Consider the following 14,903-nt stretch of genomic DNA (forward strand, 5'->3'; position numbering starts at 1 on the left):
AACGTTTTCGTTCATTAATTTTAAAAGCTAATTTCGTCTAAAGTATCGTAGATGGACATCGTTATTTGAAAAAATTATATATACTTACAAATATCTTTTACATATATAATAAAGCATTCATATAAGAGAAAATATATTTTTAGTATATTTTCTCTTATATGAATTATAATATATATAATTATAAGAATATAATTTTAAGTATATAATTGTATAGTTTTACCTAAATTATACATTATATTATAAAAAACTGTAAATGATTTTTCATGTAATTAAAAACAATGATAGTATTAGATAGAACGACTAGATGTAATAACAATTGTGAGAACATGAAATTTTCAATTATTTGAATTATTTCTCTATTATAAGTTTTTGAAAAGATCACAAACATCAAAGTTCATAAAAAAGTAACATCTACAAGTTGTGCTTTTTTACGAAACAGCTAATGAGAAATGACGCAAGTTTCATCCAAGAAGAGGGAACTTCTTGTCATATTTCTTCGTCGGAAAAGTAGAAAAAGTGACAGCCGAATGGAAAAAAATCTGCGCTGTCGTCGGCACGGTTTAAATTGGACTTGCGAACAGGACGACGAATCAGAGGTTACAGGTAACAAGACTGGTGGAAAAGTAGAATAAGAAGAACATGCGCGGAGAGAGAGAATCAGTGGCCGTGAAGAAAGGTACCCGGATGTATAACTGCGAACCAACAGGTTAACTTGGCGTCGCAACCGAACTTTCCGATCGATCTTAACGAAGTGTCGACCGTAACTTTGGTCGTTTACCGCGAACTTCCATGAACTTCGACTGTAGTCCGCAGAATGTACGATCTGGGACCATGAGGCGGTCTTCGTGAATCTTGGAAAACCGAGAGACAGCAAAGAATTGCCTCAATCAAGCGAGGTTTATTTATGTCAGACTCACAATCGTTATATCAGAAGTTGTCTCTCGAGCTACGATATAAGCGGAGCACAGCGGAAATTATAAACTAAAGGCAAACACATACATGCTATTTCCCTTACAATTTTTAGAGACAATAATGTCAGCTGTACAAAATACCATAATATAATTACAGATAAAATAAAGTTACTTTTGTTACATGTTTTTCGTTCATGTATATATTATTTTTTATTCCAAGAGAGAAAAGAAATAAGAATTTTTCTCTCAAGAAAGATTTCCAATAGCTAACATATTCTTATAAAAATATATTTTATTATTGTTTGTAAATAATTGTTTGTGTAAGTAATCCTTACTGTGTATACACGACGGATGCCAGAGCATCGATTTTCAAAAAAGCAGAGCTTCAGCACTCGCGGAATAATACCCCAATCTAAATTTACACTGCTCATCAAATTCGTTAAAAACAATAAAACAGTTTTAATATTTTTAGCGAGACTCAGAGTCCATTATCGCCGATTGAAATTCGCGACTAGCCGGAACGGACTGCTAATGAGAGGGGAGTAAGATGTCGAGGGATTAATTGAAAAGGGGAGCCGCGCGGCGAACGCGATTGCTGGTTCTCCATCTCGTTACGATGTGATAACGAGGACGACCGAGCGCACTTGTTTAACGAACTTCGATCTCTTTCTCGAGAGACGAGAGCACCGGATTCTTTGTTGGCGCACATTACGGACCAAGAGTCTTATGACCGTGAAAGGTTGCGCTTCGATCCTCCGTTCTATCCCGGACCACACCCTCATCCAATCTTCAACCGACCGTAATCTCATTAACGTACCCGGTTATCTCGACATGCTTAAAAGAGTTCTTCGCGCGCACTTTATAATGATATACTCTACTCTCCTGTGCTATTGCTTCAGACGAATATGCGAAACAATTTCCAATCCAAGCAATTGGAACCTTCCGTTAAAATTTTGAAAGAATTTGTTTAAGAAACATTTGCAAACATCGGAATTAATTCTACAAAAAAAGCCACTCATCTTTCAGTATAACAATATAATTTGGTTATTTCGAGCGCTTGAAGTTTCTCTATTAATCGCTTCTAACATCAAATGTTGCCATAAAAGAATAATCTTTTACGAAAATTTTATAAAAATATACATATATATTGCCAAATTTATAATATCTTTTCAAAATCGCATTAAAAGTTATACTAAACTTTTTTAATGATATGCAGATTAGAATTATTGTTTTTACATGTGAAAAAGAAAGAAATATGATAAAGAAAGAGAAAGAACGAGATATATTTTTTAAAAATATTAATTTTATGCTTACCAGATTTACTTTGGTAAGATGTTTCCGACTTTTATTTGTTATATCGAAAGAAAAAAAAAGAGAAAGAGATTGATTACATATTTTATAGAAGCTGAAGACAAGCACTTTTGAGTATCGGACAATGTACTTGCGCTTGCCCTAAATTACATAATAGAATCTCGTATACAAGTTCGTAATTAGGAAATGGGCTTCCTAGAGAGAGTAGACACTTCGCTGTTGTACACGGTAGAACTAATGGAAGATCAATATTTACTCGGGCCATGTCATAAGATATTATATGAAAAGAACATCTCGGAAAGTACGATATAGGAAAACGTAAGATTACCGAAACACGTGATATTCCGTAGAGAACGAATGTCGAGCAATATCTGGTACGAATTTTGACATGTTTACATAGAATCGACACTCATCTCTTCTGGATTTCTGGACATCGAATATATGACTCACCAAATCGAAATATCAGCTATACTATAAAACAATTTCTCTTAAAATGTCGTTATAATTTGATATTAAGATTTTTCTAAAAAAATGAGATATAAATATATATAATTATATATATACACTAGCGGATCCTAATGTCGATAATGGGGGGGGGGGGGGGGGTTGCAAAATTATTTTATTTAATATTTTTGGTTTCATGATTAGCTTTTATTCCAGGATCAACGACGTCGATAGCTCTTTAATGTTTGTTTTTCTTTATTTATATTTTTTAAACAAATTCAGCAAAACTGTTTCTTTTAATTTGCAAGGGTGGAGGTTTAACCCCCCCCCCCCGGATCCGCCAGTGTATATATATTATATAGATATAAAGAATTTCTCGCCTAATTATTTTCATGCAACGAAATTATCTCATTATTTCGTCCTATGTCTGACTTAATCTATACTTTACTCCTTGAATGCGTAATGAGTATAATTTACAATGTATCTTATACAAACATATTGTATATATTATATAGATATAAAGAATTTTGCCTAATTATTTTCGTGCAACGAAATTCTCATCATTTCGTCCTATGTCTGACTTAATCTAAACTTAACTCCTTGAATGCGTAATGAGTATAATTTCCAATGTATTTTATACTTATATATATATATATATACCTATATATATAAAATATATATATATATAAAATATATATATATATAAAAGTATAAGATACACTGTAAATTATACTCATTACGCATCAAGGAGTTAAGTTTAGATTAAGTCAGACATAGGACAAAATGATGATAATTTCGTTGCACGAAAATAATTAGGCGAAATTCTTTATATCTATATAATATATACAATATGTATGTATAAGATACACTGTAAATTATACTTATTACGCATTCAAAGAATTAAGTATAGATGAAGTCAGACATAGGATGAAATGATGAGATAATTTTGTTGTACGAAAATAATTAAGCGAAATTCTTTGTATCTATATAATATATATTATATAGATATAATATATATTATATAGATATATATTATATATATATTATATAGATATAAAGAATTTCACCTAATTATTTTCGTGCAATGAAATTATCTCATCATTTCGTCCAATGTCTGACTTAATCTATACTTAACTCCTTGAATGCGTAATGAGTATAATTTACAGTGTATCGTATACTTATATATATACACTAGCGGATCCTGACGTCGATAGCTCTTTAATGTTTGTTTTTCTTTATTTATATTTTTTAAACAAATTCAGCAAAACTGTTTTTTTTAATTTGCAAAGGGGGGTTTAACCCCCCCCCCCCCCAGGATCCACCAGTGTATATATATATATATAACATAATAAATATATATAATTTCCAATATAAAAATATAATAAAAAATAGATAATAGATAATGCTTTTAAAGTTATGGCAATTGAAAAAGAAAATAATTAAAGATATTTTATATTTCAATATATCTTTATGTTGTACTGCGTGTGGATCTTAGAACAGATTAAAGTTATAAACTTTTTACATATGAAAAGTTCTTGCAAACGACTTGCGTGACCGATTGGATCAATGAATTTGATCAATTTCCTTAGAGTCTTAGAGTATTGTAATACTAAATCTCTTATTTCTCTCTCCACCTCTCTTTGTATTTAAAGTTGCTGTTTCAATGAAAACTTTTGACATTTATAGTAATCCCATCTCTACAAACTCGAAACAATGTGTTATCTACAAATTCCAGTCACATGCTTAATTCTTAAACAACAGACAATTAAATTACGAGAATAAGATAATAAGAACTAACAAATTCTCAATAATAATTACTTTTTTTTATAATCACTATCATCTTATGTAAACTGGCTAATACAAAATGTGACTTTCATTAAAGTTAAATCCAACTACTGAAAGTCTAAAATTAATACTTATTTTATTAAATAAGTAATCTGCTATTTATAAAATAAAATTAAAATGTAAATATAAAATCCCGTTGTAAGTTCGAGGATTATTAATTGATCGAACTTAGTAATCTCAAACCAAGAGATACAGTTCCGAGAAATTAGATTTAATTTTCGTGCTTGGCTCTATTGGCCGAATTTAAGAACCACATTTAGTTATTTATTAAATATCGAGAGCCGATAAAAATATTTCTTAATTTGTAAATAAAGTTAAATATGAGAAAAAAATGTATACAATAATGAAAAAAAAATCTAATATAAATAAGACTTATATTTTCTAAAATAAAAAAATATCGTAATTCAAAATACAATTTTTAAATACAAAAATTATGTTTATTTTTTTCTGATGCAACATATATATTTTAGAATTAATTTTTTATTATTAATATTTTTATTATTATCAATATATATTTTTGTTATTATTGTTTAATTTGTGTTAATTAACTAATCAAATTATTTCTGATTTATATTGATTTTTATTTGCTCATTATATATCCTGGTCTTTCTATCGTCAAGTGTTTTCTTGAAGTAAACTGTTCTAAGTGAGTTCAGATTGTAATTCTATATGCAATATTAACTCTTTCTCTTTCTCTCTCCCTCTCTCTCTCTCTCTCTTTCTCGGACATGAATAATCCTTCATCTTGCAAACTCTCAATGTGGCCGATGCAACCGGCATTAATCATCAGAGAGTGTCAGTGAAGGGAGATTCAATGGCAAATGATTTAACTGCAAATGCCTGGAGGCTGCCCACTCCAGCTAGTTAGAGGGTAGGTTTACCGAGAGCTGGAGGAATACTACAACCCACTTGAGCTTCGAGAAGGATAATCGGAAATGCTAGGAATTCCGTTAAGACGTTAATGGACAGTTTCATAAGTTTCTTGATAGCCTCCACGATATTTGTTCTAGCTCGAGAAATATTAACAAAATTCGAATGTTATTTTTCTCGGTCATTAAACCATTCATTTAAAGTACTTATCTCAAATATACATTAAAGTTATTTGAGAATAATCTGGTTTAAATATGTAAAATTTATAAAATTAGTGAAAATTAAAAAAATTTGAATCTAATCAATTATATTGATTCGAGCCATTCATATAATCATAAAGCGCTTTTTATACATTTCGTGTAATCTTTCTATCAAATTAAATAAATACTGAAATTGATTTATTAAAACAGTTGACTTATCGTTATTTATAAAACCTATTTCAGGTTTTTGATGAAGGTTTAGTAAAGGTATTTTCTTTCTGGAACTCAAACAACCATTGATTGAAAAGCCAGTCATCTGTACGCAGTGTAGAATATTTTACGATATTTACAAACCCTATATATCGTATGTATACCGTGGAATTAATGGTAGAAAATATTTTTTCGAATAAAATTAAAGGCAAAAAGCACTTTCTCTATATGTGATCTATATACACACACACACGCGCGCGCGCGCGCGTGTGTGTGTGTGTGTGTTTAAATACATTTGATCGGCTAGCCAGATAGATTATTTTATCGATATATATTCAAAAAGAGCGCACATATGTGCTATATGTAAAATTTTTAATATTATTATATAAAAGCTATCGCGTACGAGGATGCTACGACTCCATTCACGGTTTAATTTCCAGTGATAACTTTATATTTTTTGAACGCACACCCAGTATACGTTGTTTTAGCGTTGTTAGTAAAATAAATATCTGGAATATATACATGACCGCGTTACTGTCAATGTTTTTTTTAGATTCGTTCAAACTTCTCTACTTGAAATCTAGTGTATAAATATAAGTAAGCTTCAGAATCGTTCTAAAAATTGAAAAATATTTTCATTTTCCTTTCCTTCATGATTTTAATCCGGCTTTTCAACTGGAATCTATAATTTTCCGATCTTCATAAACACCGACGACGATATCGTCATTTTAAGAAGTATATATAAATACACGTGAAACCCTAGCAACCTATTGCGTTGAAATTTCAACATAAAATTGATCACGACATCGTGATCTCGATATAAATGGTGCATGTCGAAAATACTGAAAACAATTCGAGCATTTGCATGTATAGCAATTAATAAAACTGACAGAGATGAAAATGTGTCTTTCATAGAAAAAAATATATATGAAATGTGACGTACAAGCTGTGTCGAAGCGACGTACGCGTAAATTGATTTGTTTCCTACTCTCTCAGCTTTTCGTTTACCGCAGAAATATCGTTGCGGCCATGTGTCATTCAATCTTGCCGTCGCTCTCGTTTACAATGCAGACGTTGGATTTACATATCCGTTCGATATTATCGAGCGTAATCAACACAGTAGCAACCGGAGCAATTGACGCTCGATAGTATCTACAATACGTACGTCAAACAGAGTGTCTGACTATCACTCCGATCGATCACTGCGAATTCCGGAATAATGGTAAGTTTTCGTAATGGAAGTTATACAATCCGTATCACTTTCGCGATTTGCGGATCTCTCTCTGTCTCAAATAAACTCTTGAACTATCTCTCTTCACGTACCGCAAAACATAGCGAAAATCTTTCGCGACGAATTATTTCGCGATGTTAACTTCGAAAGCGCGAAAATATCGACTATCCTTTTGCTCATTCTAGTCGGACTGAAATTCAAAATACCGCTCGAGAGTTCGCGCTATAGTAAGAGGATCGTGTGACGTTGTTACACGAGCGAGCTTCGCGAACGAGCATCATTTACGACAGTCATTGAGATAACGAATCCTTTGTGGTCGGAATCATTTTACAACATCGCGCGAGAAAGAGAGCAGACTGTCACAACAGCCGCGCAGCTGATGCTGTGCTGCTTTTGCGCGTGATAAAGAATGCAACGAGAGAGACTGCAAATTTAAAAAGCGGAAGTCGAGAGACGAAACGACGCGAAAATTAATGTATATACCGAATATGATGAATACAGTCAGGCTATTATGAATAAATATTTTTCTTGAAAAATTGAAACAAAACTGTATTATTCATCAATTAATCTCAAATTAATTTAATTTTAATTTTAATTACTTTTTCTGTAAGAGGCGCTCGTTGGAAATTAATTAGTAAAACAATCCGATATATTGTTAAAGAAACACGTAGAATAATTTAAATAAAACTAAAGCTACTTTTTTTAGTAATTTTATAGTTCATTTTATGTGACTTACATCCGAATGTTCCCGCATTTACCGCGAACTTTCGGATTGCCGGATGTTCTGATCAAATCAGGATTCTGGCACATCCCGCAATCATTACTAAAGACATCTCGTTTCGATTTTAGAATCAAGAAGTCAGTCAATACTAGTAATGGCTGGGATCCATTGTTCCTGAGATCTAGCTGGGATGCTAACAAAATAATAGTAATGCACGTACGTTGTACGTGCTCCTCCTAACAATGCCAAATTCTGGCAAATGACGCGAATGATAGTAATTGAGCAGTCCAATTTCACAAGTCGCATGAAATTCAGCTTTATGATATATAAATGTTAAAGACGCGGTATAAAAAAAAAGACTTGCAATATAACTATATAGTGTAAAAGATTTTCACTTATTAATATTTATTTATTGAAAAATTAAAATAATTAATGTAAACTTTTTGGCAAATTATTATATATTTGCACATTGACAAAATTAGAGTCAAATCTTTCCTTTTTAAAATTCTATTATGTAAATAGAAATATTATTATAACACGTGTTTAAATTAATTAAAATAAAAAAAATTTTAAGATGCATATATTGCATTATTGTTGGGGGGAGTTCTGCAGATTATACCAACTTATATATAATGATTCATGAAACGGGGAAATGCTTGAACATGTGGTATATGGTGGCAGCGAAGATCCTTCTCAAGATTCCGCAGAAGTTCCTTACTGATAGCCTGCCAAGTGACAACTGCGAATTGCCAGACAATGCACGGGCCTCGCATATTTCGGAAATTCCAGAGACAAGACAAAACTCGAGTTGCTGCGCTGATATTTTGGCGGTTTAAAATTTGTCAGATTGTTAAATTGAGAATTTTGATTTGAGAAAACCAAATATTTTATTATATTATATTATTATATACTATATTATTATTACTATATATTTATATTATTATTAATGTGTATACTACACATTAGACTATATTACTGAAAAACCAATACGCTTTGTTGCAAAAGAACACAATGAATTAAAATTGTTAAGTATAATTAATGATATAACTGAAGGAATTAATTACCAACAATCTGACGAATTTGTATTACACATCACGTAATTTAACGCATGAAATATTATTGATTATTAAATATTATTGATTCATAAATAAATTCACGTTTTATTTACTCATTTGCAAGTAAAACAATCATTCATCATTTTTAATTCTTAAATTACTGTATTAATAATTACTTGAAAATATCAGAATTTAATTTTGCAATGTAATACTGCAAAATGTAAATGTCCATGCAAATTTCACAAACAATGTGAAATGAATTGTGCACAGTTCACGGCTATAAAAAGGATCTAGCAGATTAAACTAACTAGTTTAACTTCTACATTAACAGACATATGACAATTATATCTCTTGTTGCAGTCAATATATTCGAGTTGATGGTGTGTTTAACTGTCGATAATTAGAATCGTCGACACTAAACGTCAGAAAATACAGTGGCAATGATTGTTACTAGTTTGAAACTTTCTTACTCTCCAGGGTCGAAGTTGAGATAATTACATGACATAATTTACATAGGATATCTAATGCGCTATAATCTCTCCTCTAAGCCCAATCACAATTGTTATGCAATGACAAACAAGTCCCTTTGAGCCAATTATAATTTCTTACTTGTTAACAAGTTTAGAACGGGGCAATGAAAAGCCGATTTTAATTATCTCAATGCACATCTGTGAATTGTGAATGTATCATAGAAAGTAACATATAAAATATTATATGTTATTTAAATTAAAAATATTATATCATTTATAAATGTTATAAATACCGTAATTAAATATAATCTCAGAAAAGTTCAATTTTTTCTATATGTATACTTTAACAGATAGCGTAATTAAATTCACGAATATTGGTTTTAGCATGTTTTTAAATAATATTCATAGTTTATAATTTTTAATTATATTAAAATGGAATTTAAATTAAGCAATTTTAATTAAAAATAAAGAGAACATAATAAATGCTTCGGTTTATTGAATCATCATCGATATTTTTAAAAATTAATATATTATATCGTTCTATTATATATTTCTTTTCGTTCGCTTCTCTTTTAATTTTTAAGACATGTGTGGCGGAGTTTATAACGTGCGCGTACTACTTCGGCATTTGCAAGATTTGGTTGAGAATCCGTAATCACCACGGTAGCTATTTTCGTATACGCGAAGATACTCGGTAAACCCTGTCGACCCTGACTCAAATTCAAACAAGAGCCAGCTGCTGCCCATTGCCCAATCCGGCGCATTTCGAGAGCCCGGATTAAAAGAGAGATCGATAAATCTCTGTATTAAAGCATAATTTATTTGTGAATTTTATGGACAATTAACTATTATACATGATGCATCGGCCGTTTTTATATCAATCTAACAATAAATTTATACTATTTATTTATACAAATAAATTTTTTTAAATTTACATATATGAATAAATCGACATTCTGTAAATAAATAGACATAATTGGCAAAAGAAATAAAATGGCTTCTGAATCCCCTGAATTTTGCACGCGTGCGTAATTCGAAACTGAGAGACATTTTTCGTCCAACGGCTGCAAGCAGCTTCTCCGGTCGTAGATACATCGATTCGTTATCGAGATATTGCTCTCGTGCAGCCACAGACAAGGAGAGCGGTTGAATTCGCGAAGATTTATGATTTCACCGAACGTTTGCCAATTTTTTTCCTTTTCTCGACTTCTATCTAGGATCGTCTCGCGTCGCTACATTCGAGAGTATACGAGCATAAAATGAGAAATCGTTTGTTGCAGCATTATTTTTCTTGACGTGAAAGATAACGACGCATAATGATAGAATATATGTAAAGCGGATTACTTTTAATTTATCGTAAAATTTTGTGTTACCTATTTTGTGTCATTTATTATTGTTTCATTGATTATTTTATTAAACGTTGGTAGATGAGAATTAAAGATCAAATTATCAATTTCTGATAATATTATCGTTATATCGATTATTAATAGTTGAGAGAAATTTAATAATATATTTATTATTAATTATTAGTAATTATTAATAATTATTTTTTTAAATTCAGTAACATAGCCTAGTAATTAAATGTCGAGCTATATCAATCAAGAAGATTATTCCAATTAAAAAGAAAATCAAGATCATTAAAATAAAGAAAGTTTCCCTGCATTTTTTTTATTTTAGAAGGATTTCGTTTTCCTCGATTCCTTTTGCGGCCCAGTCTGGGAAAATTTACTATCCTTCCACGATATCCTTAGCCAACGAACCGAACCGCCAGGGTGTATCAATCACTCCAATCCCCCCCTCTTTCCTTCTTAGCTTGCAGAAAGTTCAGTTATGTTTGAGGTACCAAGTTGCGCATTAAACTTATACATATGAAACGAGATAGAGCATACAAAACTTTTATAAAGTTCCATAATATAGAATAAATGTAGATGAAGGTAATTTCGGCAAAGTGTCATTATCATTCGATTCGTCATTATTCCTCAATACATCAGCATTTTTGCAAGAGACGTAATCCATCATAATCCATCATAATCCATCATCATTAAACAAATTATTTCGAGTAACATTTTTTTTATCTTGTAATATTTATGCTTTTATTATTATTCGATTTAAATAAGAAAATTATTGTAACATATCGTGCAGAAATATCATGTTTGAAATCTTCTATCTTGTGTGAAAAACAGAAATATTGTGTACATATTCGTTGATAAATATTGTTATTTTTCGATGAGTCATTTTATGAAATTTTCTTTGTTAAATTCTACAATCAGATAGTTGTACCGTATCTTTCAATTTTATTTATAATAATTACATAATAATGCATTCGTCTTGATAAAATTATTTTTGCTTTTTACCGTTCTTTAAGATAAATTGTACATTGTGTATTATGTTTAAAAATCTAATTTTATATAGCAATTACTTGTAATAAGTAGTTATATTACAAAGTTTTTTACCAAGTTTTTATCAAAGTTTTTTATCAAATTAAATCTTATTTCATGTCAACCATTTATTTCAAATTCATATGTTAAAGTACGTCTGCAAATTTTTATCCATCATTATAAAGTCACTGTATAAGATGAATTATCGATGTATAATTCAGGATTACATCAGTATCAAAAGTATAAGAAGTAAAAAAGATTTATAAAATAGCGCATATCACATTTGACAAAATTCTATAAGAGAGATAGGAATTGTAATAAGTATTCATATTCTATTGTAATATGTATTCATACTCTGGAGTCTATCGATGGTAACCCCTGATCGCCCTATTATATAATATATTCCACGCACGAAAAAATAAGTCACGTTCTAACGCTCTTTACTTTACTAGGATTTCGCTCGAAATGAAACGATGTTTGTCTCTAACATTTGTCCCGAGATACGAGGGAATCGGGGATCAAAGGTTTCCCTCATCTGGGAAGAGTTCGCCTTTCCAACACGCTCGCCTTTTTTCTTCGCATTATCGGCGAACGGTGCGCGGCAGTAAAGTGAAATCTGGCTAGCGTGTTCTTACCGCGGGCAATCTTGTAGAAGTTCCCTCGAAGCTCGCTCGAAAATCGATTTCTCGCGAAAGATACGATATGTACGTGTGGGGAATCGATTATTGATCCATCGAACCATCGTCGCGAAAGTGATTGCACTCACGATATTCCGGTCAGCGTTGCAAGCGCACGTCGGTTTAACGCAAACCGCACGATTGCCAGCTAAATTATTTATCTTCGGCGATTAATTCAAATATTGTAATGTCTCCGCAACCAAATACAAAATTCGCGAATAATTGCATATAATGCTTCGTTTTCCTTTTTCATAAATATTTAATTACGCAGTTAATTGCAGTATTTATCATTATGCAAATATTAATTATTGAAATTATGGACGAAATTTTCCGTGACGTTAAAAAAAATTATTTATCGTATTTATCCCATTTGTAATTTCACATTTTATTAAAGTATTTTATTTCTCAAGTCCTGTCAATTTTTATTTTTCGGTTTAAACTCAATTATATGTATATGTATATATACGTATTTGTATCTCATAATAAAACCACTTACCTTCCAAAAGTCGAAAGCAGTCGGTGGAGTTTGGATACTGTTTCGGATAATTCGGGCTATAAAATTCCCTCTTAGTCTGATCTCCGAATCGAAACTTGTCGCAAAGAGGATCGTCTGGGACGTGTCTCATCTGACGTCGTGGCACTATGATGGAGGTCGTCATCGGTGCCGTATTTTTGAAGTTCTCGCGCGAAAACGTCTCGTATAATAGTCGTGTCTCGGACGTCGCCACTATCTGCACACATTGTAAAGTCACATTTAAATTTATAATCGTTTCATGCGTGAAACAGTATATACCGTTCTTTCGTAATTTATGCAACGGCGTTTCAACAAATCGAAAAATTTGTGATATAATAAAAAATCTTTGCTTCTTTATGAATAATTTTTTAGAAACTTTTCACGGTTTTTATCGCCGCTTAACGCGTCGCGTTAATTTGAACTGCGCAAGATTGAAAATTTATACGATCAATAGACTATAAGCTCCATAATACCGAGATATCAAACCGTTAATTAAACGGAAGTCCAATTCCGCTTTAGGCAATTGGTATTTCGACAATGCTAAATTATAGTTATCGCTCGTATTACGATATTGGAAGCGGCGTTGAATAATTACGACTATTATGTCGTTGTTACGATGAGAGATATCGCGTGAAGGAATTCATGTTATATAATCTAATACCGACATCTATATTATATAATCTAACACCGATAACTTACTGTTTAATGTAGCCATGATTATACTATAAAGCTCAAATAGATATATTTGATTCTCGTAGAGATTCGTGAAACTATTGAAAATTTGCATGAATATATCTTTATAAGCTCTTTCTATCTTACTTAATTATCAGCGAAAGAATTCGAATAATTGATGCTATTATATTGGTACATTATAATTTTAATTTAAACTCAAATTGTGCGTTAAATAAAGAAAAGATATATGAAGAAATCATTAGTCTAACATTATTCATTATATATATTTATATATGGGATATATGTATAAGGGATATATATATATTTGCAGCTTTAATCAAGATCAAATTTTCTAATAATTTACTAGCTATAAGATTTGGTACGAATTACGTTGTAGGAATTTCCAGGAACCGGCGAAGTCTTCGCGAAATGATAGCCAACCGTCGATGACGGCGGGGACGACGACGACTCGATGGAAATCGGATTGGACGGATCCGTCTGGATCCTTATTTTGTCGCTCATGGGCGAGATGGACGGGTTATAGCGTGCCTTCCTCGCATCCTCGGTGTGATTGCTCCCCGGTGACTGCTGTACCCTTCTCCCATCTTCGTCTTCTTCGGACCTCTCGATCACCATTCCTAGGAAACTCGGATCCGATCGAGTTCCGGGGCTTGATCTGTCTACGCTCCAAGGTGTAGTTTCCGGGAGTTTGCCGTTCGAGGGTCTAGTTTCCCTCGCGGCATGTTCCAAACTCGAGGAGGGCCAGGATCGCGGCAGCGATGATCGACTTGTTTTTCGGGCGCTATACGTGCTCCAGCGCGGATCCTCAGTCTCTCCCATGGACGCTCCAGTAACTAAAACAGAAATATAGTGTCGAATAATAAATTAGTCACAAAAGGAAAATATTTGTAAAATATTTTTTCAATTAGATAGTTAGATTGTCTTTTTAGGGGTCGTTCAAAGATTCTTAGATAAATTGAATTAAAAGCTTTTATAACACATATCGCTATCGCTATTCTACAATGTTTTGACACAAAATGATAGGAAATAATTTATAAAACATTTTGTGTAAAATCTATATGCTTTCAATAATTAAATGCAGTACTGACATTAAAAATTGCTCACGTAATTTCTTTTTACAATATAACTTTTTTAAGCGAGCACTGTGGCACAAATCGTGCCAATTTTAATCACAGTATTCAAATATACTCGAAAAAGAAAGAAAAGGAAGAAGTGTTATCTGCGAGAATAATAACTCATATTTTAACGCGATCGAATGAAGTAACGATATATGAGTGGAACGCGCGAAAAGGCGCACGACTATAAATGGAGTGTTCAAATTCGATTTGTGAAAACGTACGCGATACAATTCTCGTGCGTGCGTTTTCAACTTT

General features: G+C 31.8%; 1 protein-coding gene across 8 annotated transcripts in view; it reads right to left on the reverse strand.

Annotated features, from left to right (window-relative positions):
- Positions 1-14,903, reverse strand: part of Neto (Neuropilin and tolloid-like) — a 116,697-nt gene that overhangs the window by 32,413 nt on the left and 69,381 nt on the right. For all 8 annotated transcript variants that reach the window (XM_083052222.1, XM_083052219.1, XM_083052221.1 and 5 more), the window contains 2 exons: positions 13,900-14,363; positions 12,820-13,054 (listed from right to left, as the gene is read on the reverse strand). In XM_083052222.1, coding sequence (XP_082908348.1) covers positions 12,820-13,054; positions 13,900-14,363 — 699 coding nt within the window. The remainder of the gene's footprint in view (positions 1-12,819; positions 13,055-13,899; positions 14,364-14,903) is intronic.

Source organism: Prenolepis imparis, unplaced genomic scaffold (assembly GCF_030444845.1).
Source record: "Prenolepis imparis isolate NDT839.2.m4 unplaced genomic scaffold, iyPreImpa1.0 SCAF_12, whole genome shotgun sequence".
Classification (NCBI taxonomy): domain Eukaryota; kingdom Metazoa; phylum Arthropoda; class Insecta; order Hymenoptera; family Formicidae; genus Prenolepis; species Prenolepis imparis.